This window comes from Varanus komodoensis, unplaced genomic scaffold (genome assembly GCF_004798865.1).
Source record: "Varanus komodoensis strain SLA01 unplaced genomic scaffold, ASM479886v1 scaffold3, whole genome shotgun sequence".
NCBI classification, from domain to species: Eukaryota; Metazoa; Chordata; class Lepidosauria; order Squamata; family Varanidae; genus Varanus; species Varanus komodoensis.
In genome coordinates this window covers 45,682,942-45,703,325 of record NW_025335761.1, presented here as the reverse complement: position 1 = coordinate 45,703,325, position 20,384 = coordinate 45,682,942, and the positions used below count along the sequence as shown (strand labels likewise).

Genomic DNA, 20,384 nt, shown 5'->3' with positions numbered 1-20,384 from the left:
CTAGAGGGGTGATTTAATTTTTCTACTAAGGCAGTCTACTTTTTTTTCTCTTAAAAGTAAACCAGTTACGGGGGCTTCTGAATTGATTGCCTTAGACTCCATAAGTTTCATAATACAGCATTAATTTTGATCGTTGTGCTGAAAAAATGAAATACGAATTATACGTGTGCTTTGATGTGAAGAACAATAAACAGCTTATTAAATAGTCTGCTTAGTCTTTAAATGTAAGACTGTTTAGACTTCAAGTAGACTGCTTAGACACAAAAATTTTGAGAACTGCTGTTCCACAGTATACTTTTAGTTCTAGCACAGAATAACTGATTGAGCCCTGTATGTACCTTATCCCCAGTTTGTGAAGGGATTTTTTTCGCCAAAACTGTTAAAATGGTAAAGTTTGAAAACCACTGCTTCAGGGAAATGGATATATGAAAATGCGGAGGAGGTTATAACAGAGTTGACATGCATCTAAATTTTCACACACTATTTTAGGGAAGGTTTGAAACCTAAAATTGAGCTGCAGATGCTACCAATTATAGAACACTAGCAAAGATTTTGTTAAGTTAAATGGCACAAATAGCAATGCTGCAAATTACTTCTGGTAATTTCTAAACACTGAGTTGGATCCATACTTAGCCAGACTAGACCCACTGAAATCAAGGTCATGATTAACTGTGGATCCAATTCATTATAGATAGCAAAAACTAGCTTGCACAGACCCATACATACATACTAAGGGCAACTGTATCAGTGGAATGATTTGAATACCACGAAGTAAGGAACCTTTCTATTATATAAGTTTAGTCTTTAAGGTGCTGCAATTTAATAGCAATAGTCTTTGGTTTTACATGGGTACAAATGCTATGATTTGCTCAGAGTTTTCTTTTTATTTCCTGTAAAAGCACAAACACTTAGACAGGGTTTATAATGAAAAAAGTCAAAGCTCTTTCAAAATAATCTAATCTTTAATATTGACATACAATTTCAACCACTTAAGAACCATTTGAGGGAAAACGTCAGAAGGCTGTAAAAATCAAAAGGGGCAAAGGGAACAAGAGTGCCAATTTCTACATCTCTATATTCACAACAGAATGTAGTAAGATGAATGCAACTTTCTGTACAATTGTCAGTATAAAAATAGAAGAAAATAGATGGGAACCCTTTCCTTGTGTCGTCTTCTTGATTGAGCAACAAGGAATAAAAATCCATTCTTGAGAAACTGGCTACCTATTTGTAGCTGGATATAAGAAATCGTATAAAAAGAAAAATAAACTTGGCACAATGATGATGAGTGAGCAGGAAGGAAAAACACTGATCAAATGGGAAGACATGGGCAAACAGTCTTCCAGGTTAGCGCGCAACCTAAGATCAGAGCTCAGATCATCACATGGTTATAAAAAGAACACAAAGCTAGCTTTTACATGCGGATTCTTTTTTTTTTTTTTTTTTTTTGAAGAAACTAACACAAATCTAAAGCCTGTCCTGCAATATCCATTCTGTCAACTGTGTTCCCAACTGGAGGAGATTGAAGGACTTATTCCTCTGCAGATTCAGGGCCACGACACAAACTTACAACAAAAAACTGATCAAAATACCACCACCACCACCACCCAGCATTCTGCTCTGTTGTGCTATTTTGAGAGGGTTGCAGAAGGGTGGAAGCAAACCATAGCTGTGTGTGTTGTACAAAGAGAAAGTCGAGAGTGGCACTGTGTCCCTACTGTACCTACATCTATTTCTGCCCTGATTTCACATCTCAACAAATTATTTTATCACACTACATTACATGTGTTAGCTGCCTTGAAGCTAGTACAAAAAGGATATGAAATTAAAAGTAATGAGGATTTTAATAACGATAATTGTAATTATTCATCCAATCCCCAAAGCAGACAAAACCTATTAATTACAGGCAAACGTGGGCTGAATATACTCTACAAGCATTGATTCCTCTTTCAAACCATCTTTAGCTCTCAAAGTCAACATCTGTATCTAGCCACAGTACAAAACTGCTCTGAAACCCATGACCCACCTTTCTCTGCTGTTTATCAAGTATTTACCTATGAAGCTATTTTACAGAAACTTGTGTCCTGCCCAGAACCCAATGAACATAAGAACAGCTTTGGATTTTGATCAAGTGAAAGTGCAATCCTAAACACACTTACTAGGGAGTAAGCCCCACTGAAAATAGTGGGGCTTCTGTCAGAGCAAACATGGCATAAACTGAAACCGAATTCCAGAAAGAGGGAGGCCCTTTGGGTAGGTCTTTCTTACCTGTGGGACTAGGTGTGCAGCCTTTTCAAGGTACAGGCATGGAGCTTGGGTACACCTCATTCTAACTGTACCACTTCAGACCCCAGGTGGTCTTTGCGGCTAGCAGCTTTCAGCAGTTTCACCAACTACAACATTTCTGGACCAAGTAATCCTGGCCACAGTGCTCCAGGCTCAGGGAACCTTCCAATTGAATTAATATAATGCACTGTTTGTGGGGCTGCTCTTGAAGATCGCCTGGAAACAGCTGGCACATAATGTGGCAGTCAGAATCTTAGCTGGCACAGCCAGGCAGAATGGCATCCCACTAATTCTGAAGGAGCCGTATGGATTCCAAGCATAGGGCAAGGTGCTTGTGTTCACATCGAATGCTCTAAATGGCTCAGGATGCGAATGTCTGTGGAGGTCCCTCTCCCTGTAGCAGGGTACATGTGCTTTATGGTAAAGGAGTATCTTCTCAAAGTACAAGTATCAACAACGGATAGAGTCTGCAGTGCCCCTGCTTTTGGATTATAATCTACTGTGGTTTTATTGCTTTCGCACATCTGACAATTTTAATCAAATTCTTGTATAGGCCCAATATGCACAAGCACAATGGAGAGTTTAGAAATATCTTGATAAATAAAGAGAAGTATGATGTGAAATACTGGAGGAAGTACAGACTTGTAAAAGTGTTTAGAATTCCTGTATGGAATGAAATCGAAGTAAGCCTTATGATGTCAGAAATGGCAAGGGCAGGTTCATGCATTAGATAGTGCAGTGGCTTAGGTTGGGGCATGTTGGGAGTTGTAGGCTTTTTCTGTCCAACCATGCATAGGATTTTGCCTTAAGTCAGACTTCATCCATCTCATGAATGTGCATGCAAGATACATCCCCAAAGAAAGCATTTTTTCATGTTTAATCTAGTGTCAATGTTGCTAACATAACAGAAAGCTATCTGTCTTGTGCACTTCAAGAGCCATAAATATGCTCATTTAGTTAATCTATTCAGCTTTCCCTAGTAAGCACAACCATTTACACACATTTCTGTATTGGATGTGAACCCAATTCTTAGCAATTTCTATGGGAAGTGTACATACACCTCTATCCCTATTACTAAATTTTGAGAGGAAATGTTCAAACCTGATTGCATTTTCTTGCATCTTCTTTTCAATACAATTTGTTTCAGGAGCAAACACAAGGCACAGGTTTGCAACTAACTTGAAGATTCTTGCCAATTATTGCAAAATTATAGGGGCTGGTGGAACAAATATGGCCATGACTCAAATGCTGAATAGTTTTGCTTTTTACCCCAAGAAGCTAATTTGGCCTACATGGCTTGGATGCTAGGGTCTTTTTCATATGGACCAAATGCAGTATGGGAATTTTCAACATAAACCATTGCGATTGTTCATTATTGTCCTCGTATCAAGTGTACATATTTTTGGCAGATCATAAATTTCTATGTGTAGCTATGTGCACAATCACACATTATTAGGGAATGTCTTGATTGCAGGATTTCCTAGACAGTAGAGTTGCCTGGATCTAGAGCAGGGTGGTAGACCTGTTCCCTGGTCTAGAGAGAGAGAGAGATAAATCTGTGGCTGGTTTCAGATAACTCACACTCAAGGGTTGTTGAAATGTAGTTTATTGTATTGTCTGAACCTCTCAAACCACCAACTGTTAACCAAGAACAAGCCACAGTTCAGATCCCAACAATAAAACTGACTGCAGCTGGCTTCAGGCAAATGATTACCCACATTTCAACAGCCACCCACAGTAGAAGAACAATCCACACTTGATCCATAGGCAACCCCTGGGTGGGGCTGACCGGGTTGACAACCCAGTCTCTAGAGATTCCTAGGGATTCCCCCTAGGAATCCTTAACCAGAAGCTGGTCAGCCATCTGCTGGGGAATGTCCCAGCTCTGAAATCCCTGTGCTAAACTGACAGTTTGACGAAATGGGCCACAAGACACCCAACAAGTCTATGATTCGATTGCAAACAAATACCAAATAGAATAGCCTTTTATCAGACTGACTGTGCTGGTCTCAATCAAAAAGTAACTAGTGATATAATATCCTAAGAACATGTCAGGATGTGGGGGCTGCAGGATTTTGGGATCCGTATCTGGACTCCTTTGAAGTGGGGGGATCATCCTCCCCTGCCATAAAAATGATGATAAAATAAGATTCCTGTCTAGAGTATTTGGTCTATTTGCTTTTAGTCCCTGAGGCAAAAGAGAGGGGAAAGGAGAAGGAAATTCTGGTAAAAATACAAAGCTTTTCTACTCCGAGGTGGTCAGAGAATCACACAGTGCCTCTTCCTGTATTCTGTGTCTTTGTCTAGACTTGCCCAGTGCTCTCTGGATGTTTTGGACTTCCAGTTTGATCCATCCAGCCCCCATGGCCAATGGTAAGGAACACTGGGAAACACATCTGGAGAGCACCAGATTAGGGGAGGCTGGCCTGGACCCTGACATTCTCAGAATATGAGGAAGAGTCCCTCTTGGTTATCCTCTTTGATGCAACACCACACATATGCAACAAGGCTGCATCATGCACATTACATCTACCTACCAGGTAAGTAGGTGCCCCCCTTACCTTACTTGCCTTATGCCCTATCCTTATGATGGGCTAATCCAAGCAAAGAAAGGGATAAAGTCTTAACACCTGAAACGCTGCTGCACTAAGGCTGCAACACGAGCATTCAAACCCTATTGCAATTGTCCCTTGTGGGGACAATCTGTTGCTTTGATCTGGCACAGGAACATGATGGCAGACAGAGTACCGGCACAGCAGCTTCAGTGATGCTCTCCTCCTCCTCCCTGTTTGCCATGGTGGGACTGGCAAGCAGGTGGGTTGGGGGGAGCCAGCAAGCCATCTTAAGCTATATGCAGGGAGCTGTGTCTTTGCTCCAGGGCACTTAATCGCTACATATGTACACATGCACCCCTTCCCCGCTGTGCCAAGGATAGGATGAATGCAGGTCCCCCCCTCCCCCAAATGGCTGCACTACGGCAGCTAAAGCAGATCTGTGGGATTCAGTTGCCAGTTCAGTCAACACTGCTATTTGTTACAAAGAACAAAAGACTGAGGAGTTTCTCCCTTTGCATAAATTCTGTTCAAAAGAAAATGATGAATGCCTCATGCCAATTAACAGTGGAGCATTTATATACACACTTAGTTACGCTACATTTCTTATTATAATGATTTGCCTATGTACAGTTTGGCTATGAAAGGGATCAGCAGTTCTGTGCAATCTGAATGACTAATACATACCAAAGGCAGGCTGTGTGGATGTTTGTACAAGGGACGCAAAAATGCCTTTCCACCTCTCTCCCGCTGCTTGTGACTGGTTCAAGTGCACGTTCGCATGATTCGATTTCTCGACACTTGTTCATGCAGAAGTGCAGAATGCTGAGCCATTTCACACATTACATTTTTGGGTGTGCACCTAGAAGCAGCCTGTGAATGTGAAAGCCACGTGCATGGAAATACAGCTGTTGCAAGAACAAGGTATGCCATGAAAAGCCATATTATGCACTCGTGAGAGGGTCAGCATTGGCTGCCAGTCTCAATGAGTGTATACTCCGTAACCCACCCAGGCAAACTTCAGGTATGCGTGAAACAGCTCTGTGTGATCAGATTCCCTTTGAGAGCCTAATATTTTAGAGGAGCTTGCAGGAAAATGCTACTCCCGATGGCCCATACCCAGCAGTTGTCCTGTGATAAAACATGTTATGTAAGAACCAATCCTGCACCACAGCTTAGTATGTTCAGAAATCCAGTGTTTATCTTGGCCAAATAAGAAATGGAAGAAGGAAGATTTAAATTTGTACTTAAACCTTGTTGCTGGAACATGCTTGTTGTCGGAGGAACATTGTTCATCATCTATCTTACCACGGACCTCTGTAATTTGAGGGCAGGCCCTTTTAAGATGTTATGCTCTTCCTCCCTTTGTGGTCATTATAAACTGGTCTGTGCTATAACAAAGACATGACCAGGACAAGGAATACCTTATTCTGCATTAGCTCAAGTTGGGGACAGGAGGGAACCTGTACGCTGATGAAAGGTGAATTTGTGAGTGGAGAGATGGCAGGTCAGCTGGGGCATTCATGTCATCATCGAAGATTTCTGGGTGATCAAACAAGCAGAGTTCAAGTCCCTTGCGAAAAACTCTGCCTGCTTCCTAGTTAGTGCAGTGCTCTGTTCTTCTCAATGCAACTATTATGGGAACTATGCCAAACTGCTGTGCATGCAAAAATAGATCCAATATATATTATTTTGCAATGTACCTTAAAAAAATAAAAAGCTATGTATAAGGAGAACTTGTGCTTCTGTAGAAACCCTGCATTCATTAACAGCTTACAACATTTTATTTTGGAGTTAAGGAACATGTGCTAAAAGTTTAGGCTAATCTGACTGGATGATCACCATTTCAGCATCCCTGGTGACTGAGAACCATTTCAGGCATTGCATTCACTCAACATGCTAAGAAACCCTGCAAATAAGCTATGGAGTAATAGAGCGATTCTGCTGGAGTACAAATTTCTCCTCCGTTTATATCCCAGCCATTAAAGTTGTATATATTTTGACATTTATTTTTATTTTGAGAACCATCAGGGAACCACAATAATCACAGCAGGAAGTAATCTGAAAAGGAGCTTTGGAATGAGTGGGGAAGTCTCCCCTTTCTGAAGTATTTGGAGACCCAAGGAACTGTTGAAAAGGTGGAAGACACTGCGAACTATCAATTCAATGCTTTAAATGTAAGGGATTACATTGCTAAGTGGGATATTGTCCTCCTGCCTCTTTCATGCACCTATTCTGTCATTTTTCTCCAATTTCCAGTGCTTTTTAACCAACAACTCAGGAACTAGATCCTGGAAACCATATGCAAAATAGCCTGTATACAGTTCCCCTTCCCCAGTCAGATTTGCATGTATGTCACCTACTCTGCCGTTCCCTTTGATAACTGAAATGTGGAAACAAACCAGACATGTCAGACAGCCATAAGAGTGCATTTTGTGCAAGACCAACAAAATATTAAAAATTATAAACACATTTGCACAATTTTCTGGGACTGATTTTTTTCCAATGATAACAAACCAGGAATGGTAACTCCAAAGTACCACTGAGGAATCAATGGAGTGGCTGGCACAGGCAGTGGCAAGGGTGAGACTGAAAAGAATGGAAGGGCCTTGCTCCTCTGACCAAATGGCTCACTAGCCAATCCCCATAACTCGTGACGAAATTGCTCTGCTAGGTTTGGACAACACAACAATTGACTGTGGGTCAACCAACCCCAAGAACAAGTTGCTGGTTTTCAGGATGACCGGTTGCTGAAAAATAAGCCACCCTGTGGGAAGTTGCCATACCACCTTGGCTAGTGACTACAATGGGTTGTTGTGTTGCACAAGCCAGCTTGCTATCAGGAAGCGTGACTGGCTTTTAATGTGTCTGTTTTGGTCTTCTCCTAGAGATCTAAAATGGAGCCTTGTGCATTTCTTACACAGAAAGATGCATGAGATTCTAGCTATGTGCGCAGCTTACAAGTCTCAACATGCTGGAGATGCACAAGGTCTTGTTTTATATAAGAATATAAAAAAGAAGAGGTCAGAATCATTTATCCTCCATCTCCCTGCCTGTGGCAATGTCCCAAAGCATCCCCAGTTGTTATTTTATGGCTCAAGTGCTTCTTTCAGTCATATCCATAAAAATCCAAACTTATTTCATTTGTAATATGGAAAACAGATTGTGAAACTATGAAGCTGAGAATCTAACTCAGCTGCGAAATCAGATTTACATGTCTATCAAGTTACCTGTGCTCCTCACTTGGGGTAAAAGTCTCTATGCTGCAAAGTGTTCAACATTGTAGGGAAACAAAGCAGTAATTACATAGACAATGTGAACCCTTGTTTCCTATATATAACTGATTATATGACTGAAGTGAAAGGGTCTATTTTCCATTGTTTTCTACTGCTTTACTGGACCAGGGAAGGGGTTAAGGATGTAAGAAGTCTTAATTGATAAGAGTACCTGCCAAGCTCAGTGGCTAATGACCTTCATAGAACTAGCTGGGCAAACCCAGCCTTTGGCCAAAAGCAGGTTTCAATGCACTGTGCAGGAAGAAAGGTACATCTGCACACACCATGCAGAATTCTGTGTTTACTGTGCTACGTCTTCAAGACCCAGTTTTTCAAGGCTTTCCTACTGCCCAGTTTTCCATTGCTCCAACTGCCCAGTTTTGTGAATAATTTGTTTAAACATGAGCCTGCCTTGAAAAAGTGGGAGAGGGGCTGGAACATGCAGTGAAACAGACACACAACTGGCTGTTGACCAGGCTGCACCTGGTGGGCACTGAAAAAGCTCAGCACACTTTTCATTCCACCTTTGCCATTTTGGAGAGGAGTGCTAACATTAGGGATTGTTCAACAGTCTGTCTATCTTCCAAATCCATAGCGCGCCTATGAAGACATGGAAGGCATTTTGATTAGACTCACGTTTTTTCAGATGATTATCTTCACAATTAGTTTACTGAGCACCCAGGATCTTAGTTTTCCTTTTTCTGTTTTCCTCTAAAATTATGGGATACCCTTACTGGCACAACTTTTTGACTTATAAGCTTAAAATTCCAGATATAGTCCTTCTTATTATTTGCCATTGTTCTCACTGATTGTAGAACAACCTGTTGTCATCTTCAAGTATGGATATATCCAGTTTGCCATTTTTTTTAAAATTATGTCATCAGTAGTGTAGCATTAACCATTTCCTCCTCTTTCTTGGTGGAGCTGTTCTTGTACCATTATAGTTTTCCTTTTTTATATAATATTTTTAAAAGGTGATGCTGTGCTACCAAGCACCACCAAAGAATCCTCAATGTCACTGAAAGTTCTCTATAAAGAGAGCACTTGAAAGGGAGAAGAAAGTTTCTTAGTGCATGACATAGTAAGTGCATTAGAGTGCATGGCTGAGTTGCTTCAAACGAACCAAGAGAAAATCCTGGCCCATTTTCTTTTCTTCTTCTTTGAAAAGTCATATGCAATAATAATAAAAAAGATAAATATGTGTGTGTTTTTACCAGACATCATGTTAAATTTGCTGTACATGATGCTCATCTGCCTAAAAGACAATGAAAATCACTGGGCTTTTGCAAGTTCTGCATGTGATCCACAGAGCTGCTTGACGGAACAGTAATATCCAAAGAGGAGGAAAAAGAAGAAAATGCTTTGGTTGCCTTGAGCTTGCATGTTATTCAGTTACTCTTCTGTTTTCCTCCTAAGTAAAGGAAAAGTGCTTGTAAGGTGATGAAGCAGGAAAGACACTGAGTTTGGATAAAAAGCAGGTAGAAATGTAAGATGTCTCCTGTCAGGTATAGCACAATAGATCCAGATGATGTCCCTCGGCAGTTTCTTTCAATCCTCTTCTCGGCACATTGGAAAGTTGACAAAAGTGAAGACATTAAACTCTATCAGTATTGAAAAACACAAGAAGATGGCATAAAGGACAAGCACGTAGAGGCCCAGTTTTCTATCAAGTTTCCATTTATTGATGTGGATCCCAGCAACCTGTAAGATTGAAGCAATTAGGAACTGAAGAAAGTAAATGCTAAAAGTGAAAAACAGGCTCTTTAAATTCAATTTTGGCATGTGCACAAGGAAACTGATTTCCATGTTTTCTTTCAGCTCCTTCCAGCAGAAGCTGAGATGCTGTCAGAAGCTCCTGAGTGAAGAGGGGATTCTGACTAATCCATCACTCATGTGATTAATTAAGAGTTTCTTAATTGGGTGACAGCTCTAAAGAATTAACTGTCCAGCACTGTTGTCAAGGCAGACTGACAGCTGGCTTTAGCATTGCCTAAAATGTCAAGGACAGCCCATCTCTTGGGATGCTTCATGGATTTCAGTGAATTTCATCTAAAAATACATGAAGGGATGAGAATCGCATTCATATTACATAGATACATCATACTGATTTCACTAAATGACTAACACAACAAAAACATACTTACAGTAAGAGCTACAGACCCCAGGAGAAGCACAACAGAATAGACTAGTCCCTTGCTGTTTATCATAACCTGTGAAAATCAGAATAAAAATATGTATGTCGTTTTAAAATACTTAGGATACTTCAGGCATGTACTAGGCAGCAAACTGCTATTTTATGTGTAAGAAGATAAGATTTAATTCCCAACAAAGTCAATACAAAACTGTCTGCTCATTTGAAGTCAATGGGAGTTTTGCCATGCCTCTAGTTGGGGCAAACAAGATCGCGTTTGTTTACACAGCAAAATATCAGCTTCAAATAGGTAGAGAGAGAGAGAAGGTCCGTGTGCTTATATAAGAACATAAAAAGAGATGTGCTGGAGCAGACCAAAGGCCTATCTAGTCCTGCATCCCAGTAGCCAACCAGATGCCAATAAGAAGTTCACTAAAAGGACATGAGCCCAATTGTGTTCCCTAGCAACAGGAATTTAGAGGCCTACCACTTCTGACAATGAAGGTAATATTCAGATTATCCTCCATCAATCTAATGACTAAGCCTTTTAAAAAGCTGTCCAAGTTATTGGACAACCACTGCATGTTGCTGTAGCAAATTCCATGTTTATGTGATGCATGAAGAAGTACAGTATTTTTTCTGTCCTAAATCTCCCTCCATACAACTTTAGGTTGCAGTGTTATGAGAAAGGGAGAAAAACTTTCTTCCTATGCACTTTCTTCATTTCATGCATAATTCTATCCACATTTATCATACCCCTGAATTCTGATTTTACTAAGTGAAAGAGACCCAAGCATTGTAAACTTCTCTCACAGGGGAATCACTCCAGCCCTGTTAGTTTCCGTTGCCCCTTTAAGCAAGTTCTCTGAAGACAGATCCCTAGCCATGAGAATGGCACTTCAAGTCTGCATTTTCATCGCTGTTTTCCAGCTCTACAATATCTCTTTTGCATACAGTATTCCAAAGGTGCTGATATCATAAACTTGTAAGAACATTATTAGAATATTTAGTTTTATTTCTCATAGTACAAAGACCCCTGTGTTTTTCTCTATGCCTTTGTCAGGAGCACTCTGGAGCAAGGGCAATGCTACAGCCTTAGCAACAGAAGTCCTTAAAGCTATCTACTTAGGGACTAAAAAACCATCTTGAGAACCTGGTGAGAAGGCTTGAATGGACACGTACAATCAGCACCAAGAGCAACCCATTGGGTTTATTCAGTGCCTTAACTAAGCAAGAGCTGTTGGTGCCACTCCCCTTATTTGGGGCCCCTACGCAGTACCAACCTGGGGGCCCCCTCCTTCAGTGAGTCTATCTTTCCAGTGTCATTGTTTCCAGCTGCTATTGCTTCTCATCTTCTTTCTCATCACTCATACCATTTGCTAGCTTGACAGGCAGGGAGCAAGTGAGCAAGCAGAAAGTGGCACCTGCTGCTTCTGTTTCCCACCACCAATAGCACCTGGGACAGACTCAGAAGCAAGGAAACAAGCAAGGTGCAATAGTGAAAGTCATGCTGAGCATGGACTCCCAACAGGTATCAACTTGATGAGCAAGTCTTGCTGGGCATGGGCTCAATGCTGACTCTGCTCCAATGAAACAGAAGGACACTGCCAAGTCCCCTCTGCTATTGCACAGGGTTCAGGGCGAGGAGCGTCTTGCTGTTTTGTGTCTTGGCCAGCTGCTGGAAGTTGGATTGTGCTTGCCTTGCGCAACAGGTGAGGCAGCAGTTCTGACTAAGTCCCTGTGTATAGTGAGAAAAAGTTAGGACCTTCACTACCTTACAGGAGGGTTAAACTCTTCTGGTGACAATGGTGTCATGATAGTTGGGGATCTGCCCACAAACCGCTAGGCTACAAAGGGACTGCATTAGAGAAAGGGTTTTCATGTGTGGTGAATTTTCAATGGTTTGCACCCACAGAGAATTTGAACACTAAGGCAGTGCCAAAATAATAGTTTTTCACCCGTATTTGCTTTAGTAAGAAGAGGTCTGGAGATGGAAACTCTACTTTTATATACATACGTTTGAACCGTAATGAACCACCATGGTCTGCAAACCCCAGGGCACGCCGAGGCCCACAAGAATGTCAAACACATTGCTGCCAATTGTATTGGATACGGCCATGTCACCTAGACCTGAGTGGGAAAGCATTTCACCATTAAAAGCAGTGCTTTGAGTCATGCAATGGCTCTTTTTATAAGCAAGAAGGAAAAAGAACAAGTTGATGTTCTGTGCAAAGAAAGGCCCATTTTAAACCACTTAGACAATTCTTGCAAACCACTTAAGCGGTCTATAAGATTGATTGACCAGTCAATCAATCAATCAATGTCTAGACACATTCAGCTTAACAGGAAAATTCTATCCATGTCTACTCAGGAGTAGGTTTCACCAAATTTAATGGGGCTTCCTCTCAGTTAATTGGGTATAAGATTGGAACCTGGGGCTGCAATCTTTGTGTAGACTTTTCTGGGAGTAAGCTCCACTGAATTCAGTGGCACCTGCTTCTAAGCAGACATGTATGGGATTCCCCATTCCACATGGCAAACCATGTTTGAGGGCTAGAAGACTCAGCACACCTTAAGGTATGGCATCAAAGGGGAGAAAGGGGGGGATTCTACTAGCCATGCCCAAATGCCCCCATGCATGATTACAAGTAGCTTCCCAGACCCCGAGCCCAACATTTTAGACAAGGGCCGTCACTGGAGTAAATAATTATAGTTACAGTTATAATTAATTAATGAATCAAACGTATAAAGCCATATTTCTGAAGCAAAAAAGGTGCATTTTTTGTTTACATCATGGATTCCCTCTTGAGAGCTTGCGGGGGAGGGGTTGCTTCTCTTACGGAGCAGCTAGCCAGTTTTTATAAGTACTTGCAGTAATATGCAAACCAGTAATGTTTTATTTATTTATTTATTTATTTATACCCTGCCTTTTTCCTACAAAGGGCTCGAGGCAGCTTACATCATTCTCTTCCTCCATCTTATCCCCACAACAACAACCCTGTGAGGTAGGTTGGGCTGAGAGTCTGTGACCGGCCCAAAGTCACCCAGTTGGCTCCATGGCTGAGCGGGGACTAGAACCCAGATCGTCTGAGTCCCAGTCCCATGCTCTTAACCACTACACCACATTGGTTCTAATGAAAGCATAAATAACAAATGAGATAGTTGGTGCCATCTTAGAAGAGCTATTCCTCCATCACTCTCTAACTTTACCTAGTACTCTACCTACCTAATTGTCAGCACAATTAATTGAGGTACCCTTTTAGTCTAAAGAATGTATACAGCAAGTTTGCAAGTCCATAAAATTTAGATACAGAGAAGTCCTACAAGTCCCAGAATTCCCCAGCCAGCACATGTGCTATCAGTAGGACCCAGTGCAACTAAGTGGGGTTGGATCCAAGCAAGTCTTTAATTGATTATGGGCCCAATCTGATGTTGTCCATTCTTGGTACATGTAAGCCTCTCAACAGTGAGAGCCAGTGTGGTGTGGTGGTTAGAGTGTTGGACTGGGGACCTTGGAGATCCAGGAGCTCTGGGTTCTAGACCCCATTCAGCCATGAAGCTCACTGGGAAACTTTGGCCCAGTCACTCACTCTAGCCTACCTTAGAGGGTTGTGGTGGTGAAGCTAGCATGGGGCTAGATAAGCTACCATGGGATCCTCACGAGAGAGAGAAAAAATGCAATAATAGGATATAAATGCAATGCAATAATAACAGCAACACAGAAGCTCACACATACACAATGCAAGGCAAGAGGAGAGCACTCTGTGCCTTCTATTTTGATCTAAATGACTATTTTCTGCCATCTGGAGGGAGCACCATGTAGGGGGAAATCAGGACCGCCATTTAGGTGCGGTGTAAACCATCATCCTCAGCCTCCCCCCCCCCCTTGCCCTCCTTTAGACCTCTGCAAGGCCAATTTCTAACCCCAGAAATGAGCTAGTGCTGTTAAGTGGGCAGGACAAGAGTTGTTCCATGTTAGGAGTTCCAGCTACAGTTCCAGGAAACCTTGGAATGGGACTCCAAGTAATCCTATGGCCATCCAGAGTATGTCAGGCAATTGTGCCCTAGGGGCACAATCCCATGCCTAACTGAACAGAAAAAAGGCCTACAACTCCCAGCATGCCCGTGGTGGAAACCATAGGCCCTTTTCTGTCTAAACATGCATAGGACTGTGCCTTAAAAGTTCTGCAGCCCTACTTTAGACATATATGGTGTCTTGAAGATGAGTGGATCTGTCTGTCTTGCCTTGTATGCTTGCATGTTCACTTCTAAGTTCTAGCTGGTTTCCCCATCAGTTTGCCTTTTTTAAAAAAATCAATACATATTTTATATGCAATGGTTCCTAATATGCACATTTTAAAAGGCATTCCCTTAAAATAAGCCTTTTTGATGTGCTATTATCTTGAATGCATGTAGTTTTGCACACCATTTCTGATGTACATGCATTTGCATACATTTCTACATTGGCAAACTTGACTGCAAAATCTGTGAAAACCAACTGTGCCATAAGCCACATGTTCATTCAGGAAGTGCTAATTAGTACTAAATGTGAACCAACCTCATTTTGCCCAATCTTATTCTAAAATAATGCCAGCCATGTCTGTATATCACAAAAGTAAGGGGCCTGCCTATTAATGGAGAGAGCAAAAGCAGCATTTCTCTGCACTACATACCTTGTCTGGCTACAATTAAACTGGCCATGCAGTCTGGTACACTGGTTCCTGCAGCGAGGAAAGTAATTCCCATGATAACATCAGGTATCCCTAGAGTGTAACCAATCACTGTAACCTATGCAACAAAGGAAAACACAGTAGTTGGAAAACAATAGAGAACACTTTCTGTCTTGCATTCACAGTAAGATTCATCAACCACCAAACTCCTTGAGTGTGTGGGTGTCAGTATGAATCAAGCAGAAGAGAATTTCAGTAATGAAACTAAATGCCAGCAAGTCTGACTAACCACCTAGAAGAAAACAAATTGGTTTGCAGACAGCGCGGCTGATCATGAGAGAAGAACTGTGCAGAGCAAAGCTAAAGCTTTTGTGTATTTCCCACTCTCTTAATGGGAGTTGTGCAGGAGATGTTCCCTGTGGAGTGTGCCTTTATGAGGTGCCAGACACTTTATCAACTGGCAATTTGTACCTAAGCTAGGTCTGGGATAGTTTAGTTGCAATATATCTGGGCACCTTCCAGAACACACATTTCTTCTCCATCTGTCATGCCTCATTTTTGCTTAGTGAAGGAAGTCACTGTGGCGTACCAGGTGGTGAGCCAGACCTGGTGAAACAGGTTCAAATCCCCACCCAGCCCTTTAACTCACTAGGGGAACTCGGGACTGTTCCGTCTCTCAGCCCCATGCACCTCTCAGGCTTGCTGTGGGCATAAGATGAGCAAGAGACAGAACCATCTAGCAGAGAACAGTGGCAGTGGGCCATAATTTCAGGGGAAGGCTACCATGCACACTTGCCCATCATCCCCTCTAATCAAAGAGGCTCTGCAGGGTTTTGATGTGCAACAAAAAATCCACGCTGTATGACCACAGAGGTGAAGATATGATGATTCCTGGCCAAGAGTACCTCTGTCATACCACCTTCCACTCTGTGAGAAAGCATTACATGAGTGGTGACTGACCCCGCAGTGACTGTTACACTAGTGCAAAACCAACCCTAGTATTTTTGCAAGATCATTAGTACTTGCATTGCTTTTTATTATTAGAATTATTGTTAATAGTACACATCAACAGTGATATTTAAAACTATTATATGTATGGTGCTTAGAGCTTTTATTATATTAACTGGCATAAATATTATTAATATGCAAAGTGAAAAAGCCTTCGGCACGAAAAGTCTGGGTCCATGAAGACTGTCTTCTTTGCAAGAGTAGCTGGGAAGGAAATGCTGGATTTGGCATCAACGTTGAAATCGACCAGCAGGAAAAAGGAAGCCAAAATTGAGCAGTCTTTTAAAGAGATGGTTAGTGTTGATGAATTTTATTGTTTCCTCTGAAAGGCTAAACTCTTCTTTACCACAATTTGTTATTTTTTCTAATACTATATTAGAAAATTATATAAATTATATAAAATAAAAATAAAGTGAAAAACCAATGATAATGGCCATAAAGTATCATACAGCTATTAATAACTATTAAATTTCTATACCACCCAACATTCAAAGCTATTGCGTTGTATAATATTTGAATGTGCTATTCTAGAACACAAACAGGGGAATTTGTTACAAATGCCTGAAATAGAAGTCTAGGTCAAAACAAAACTGGAAAAGAGAACCATTTTGTGCATTCTTTCCCCTTACCCACCACAAAAACTCACCTCTTAGAGGGACAATATTTTCTCTTGACCATGAAACAGGTATAACATTAGAGCAGAAGCCACTCCAAGAGCTGCTGCTATCCACCCATTAGCCCCCAATGTGATTCTTCTTCCAAGAATCAACAGATAGAATTGAAGATAGTTTTCATCAAGGGGATATGGCTTCAGTGATGCTGTCGACTGAACTGTATGTTGGGTTCCCTGATTACTGATAATGTACCTGTTCACCATAAGCACTGGCCACTTATGAAACCAGATGCTTGGAGTTATGTTAACATTTTTGGTTGAATAAATGAATGTTTGTCTTCTTATTTTCCCATATTTTGCTTTACCCCCAAAATATGCTTATTTAAAATCTTGCAAAACTAGTTCCCAGATTGGGAAGGGAGATGACTTAGGGACAATACAAGTTCCAGCCAATCAAGAGGCACTCACTGCCAGATATTCCTGTAAACTTTCAGAAATAAGTTTTGTTTTTTTCAGACCTTGACACTGGGTACGAGAATTAAACACAATGAGGGCTCTTCTCAAACAGACTCACTGTTCTTAAAATGTTATGAATGCCTTCATCCCTGGCTTACCTCAAGGGTTGGTCAAGCATAACGATTGCTAAAAAAGAGAGCTGCACTGTAAATATGGCGTATTTGACACTGTTGTGATGGCAAGTACTTGTAGAAAACTGAAGGAATGTATTTCTTTGTTTTAACCAGCTACCATTTTGTATTCTTACAGGCTGTTCTCCCTTGTTGATAACTGCGTATCAACTTTATTTCAAAATAAATATTTATGTTCAAAAATAAGAACTCACTCACCAGCCAGACCATAAAGTAGGAAAAGAGAGCTATCCAAAGAGTGGATAAGATGAAAGTCAGCATGAAAAAATTCTCCCAGCGTGGCTTGCTGCAGTTTGGGATGGTGAAGAACAGAAGGAATATCAATGGCCAAGTCAGAATCCATTTGACTTTGTCCATTTTTCCATCTGGATTACAAGAAAGAGAAAGGTGCAAAGTCATATTTCTATATTTAAACATAATTAAAGAAAAAAAACTGAAGACACTGTTGCAGTCGCACATTTCAAAAGAGAATGAGATGCCTAGGGGACAGCATTTAAAATCCCAGTATGAAATAAATGGATTTTTTCCTTGGAGCAAGGCCTGGTTGTGCTACACTGACCGTGTCTTGATTCTCAAAATAGCAAAGGCACATGAAACATGAACACCCTGAAAACAAAGAAAGAAGTAAACATGTAATGAATTGGCTCCATTTGATACTACAGTGATTGCTCAAAACAAAACTCAGATTAGCATTATGAACCATGTGTTTCCTTTACACTGCACAGTTTCACCATTTGTTTGCCTGCTTTCTTGGACAGAAAAATATAGATCACCTGTATTTATTAAACCATTTATCTGTTGTTGCCTTATAGGCATGTCAGCATATTTTGCTCATACCTTTTTACTCACTTTACTTCAACATGTGTGCAAATATACCCTGCAATGTTAGTTTTATGCATCTGGTAAAGAAAGGTGTTGCCTGTGAAAGCTCAAGTTGGAGGACTTCCTCAGTGCTGACCTTTGCCGAGTGCTAATAGTAGCACCATATCTTGCCCTCGGGTAATGCAGGGAAACTTTACTTCTACTCTATTATCTGGCAGGAGAGAATTTCATTGAAACAGGAAACAAATGGACTTCAACATTTCCTTTTAAAAATCATAGAGCAGTAGAGCTGGAACAGGCCAGAAGGCCACTAGGCCCAAACTCCTGCTCAGTGCAGGACTCCAAGTTAAACCATTCCTCTCAGATGGCTGTCCCGCTGCATCTTGAATGCCTCTAGTGTGGGATTGCCCACAACTGCCCTAGACCATTGGTTCTATTGTTGTACTGCTCTAACAGTGAGGAGGTTCTTTCTGTTGTCCAGCCAGAATCTGTCTTCCTGTAACTTGAGTCCTTTACTTCATGTCCTGCACTCTGGGATAATTGAGATCAACCTTTCAAGTTGGAAGAATGCCATAAATCTTCTCAATCTTCTCGAGGTTAAACATGTCCAGTTCTGCAATCTCTCCCCATAGGGCTTTGTTTGCAGTTCCTGGATCATCCTTGTTGTGGTCAGGATCTGGGCAGCTCCAGGGCTCCATCTACTGGGCTAGAAACAGGATGATGAGCCTGGTAGTTGAAAGATTGGTCCCAGACTCTACTGCATCTGCCAGGGCCTTCATGGTCACCACCTGGGAGTCCTGGGGATGCAGCTATTTAAGAGCTGGCTCTTCCACTCCAGGAGCTGCCTTAGCAACACTTGTTCACAGCGTCTGAAGCCCTTCTTTGTGTGTCGGATCTTGCCTGCCCCTAAGCACCTGCTCCTTGTTGTGTTGATTTACCAATTCCTGACCTCTGCCCTGCTCTGACTACATTTTGGCTTACTGGACTCCACTGTCTACTCCTGGTTCTGATCTTGGCCTGTTCTGGATTATGACCTGGATCTGTTACTGGACTGATTCTTGAACACTGGACTTGCTTCACCTTAGTTCTAGTTCCTGAGTCCTGGTGCATCTATGTAATACCTGCCATCCATGTCTCGGACCCTTACAGTTGCCCTCCTCTGAACCCCTTTCAGCTTCTTAAACTGTGCTGCCCAGAACTGGACATAGTACTCCAGAGGAGGCCTAACCAGTGCTGAGTAAAGGGGAACTAGTACTTCCTGGGATTTGGAAGTATCATTGTCATCATCATCAACCATTCAGTCATGTCCGACCCTTGGCCACTCCATGGATCATTGCTCTCCATGCCTCTCTGTCTTGCACTGCTTCCTTCAAGACCACCATGTCCACCCCAGTATCTTTCTTTATGGTGTCAATGGGGCCCTTTCTCCTTTATCTGCTGATCATTACCAGCATGATTGGCTCTTTGAGTGAGTCAGCTTTCATGACATGGCCAAAGTATGACAGTCTTTCTTTGGTGATCTTGGCTTCAAATGGTATTTTTGGTGAGGCTCAGTCTAGGACTTCTTTCTTTGTGACTTCTGCAGACCATTAATGCAGCTGAAAATAGCACTGGCCCTTTTTGCAGCCACATCGCATTATGGACTCATTCAGCTTGTGATATACAACAATTCCAAGATCCTTCTCCCTTGCAGTATTGTTGAGCCAAGTATCCCTCATCTTGTAACAATGCATCGTTTCTTTTTTCTAGGTTCAGAACTTGACATTAGTCCCTACTGAATTTCATTCCTTTGTTTTCAGCCCAGCATTCCAACTTGTCAAGGTTACCTTGAATCTTACTTCTGTCTTCTATGGTACTAGCTATCCCACCCAGTTCTGTGTGTTCTGCAAATCTGATAATTGTTCCCTGCACTTTCTCATCCAGGTTATTAATGAAAATGTTGACGAGCACTGGGACCAGGACTGAACCCTGAGGAGTTCCCGCTCCCCAGTTAACAATTGAGGAGGAAACAGGTCTATGAGAAGATGGGACATTGCTACATGGGAACAGGGAAGACTTGTGGGTGTTTGTCACCTTAAAGGAAGATAAGCACTGTTATGACGATTTTATATTAAAAGCAACACTTGAGGAAGCACACATATTAGCATGAGATTCTGTCTATCACATTTTCTCCAAGATGCACAGCAGATTTTCCACCCAGCAGGGTGGCCATGTGTCAGTTCTCTATGCCAAGGGCTGTCAGAGGACATTCCTCTCTTTGAAGGAGACCTCTGTTTGAAGGGCTGCCAATGCAGGTCTGGTTTAAACATCAAACACAACCAAGAGGAGAAAGCAGCAGGGCCTTGATGCTTCCCATCAACAGTTAGCACACGGAAGGTAC

The 20,384-nt window shown here is 41.7% G+C and overlaps 1 protein-coding gene across 2 annotated transcripts in view; it reads right to left on the bottom strand.

The window, feature by feature from the left end:
* Positions 1 to 9,436: 9,436 nt before the first annotated feature.
* SLC24A4 (solute carrier family 24 member 4) overlaps positions 9,437 to 20,384 on the bottom strand; it is a 119,588-nt gene continuing 108,640 nt past the window's right edge. For both annotated transcript variants that reach the window (XM_044436352.1, XM_044436353.1), the window contains exons 13-17: positions 17,381 to 17,547; positions 14,918 to 15,032; positions 12,262 to 12,374; positions 10,258 to 10,323; positions 9,437 to 9,814 (exon numbers count right to left, since the gene is read on the bottom strand). In XM_044436352.1, coding sequence (XP_044292287.1) covers positions 9,662 to 9,814; positions 10,258 to 10,323; positions 12,262 to 12,374; positions 14,918 to 15,032; positions 17,381 to 17,547 — 614 coding nt within the window. In that variant the 3' untranslated portion in view covers positions 9,437 to 9,661. The remainder of the gene's footprint in view (positions 9,815 to 10,257; positions 10,324 to 12,261; positions 12,375 to 14,917; positions 15,033 to 17,380; positions 17,548 to 20,384) is intronic.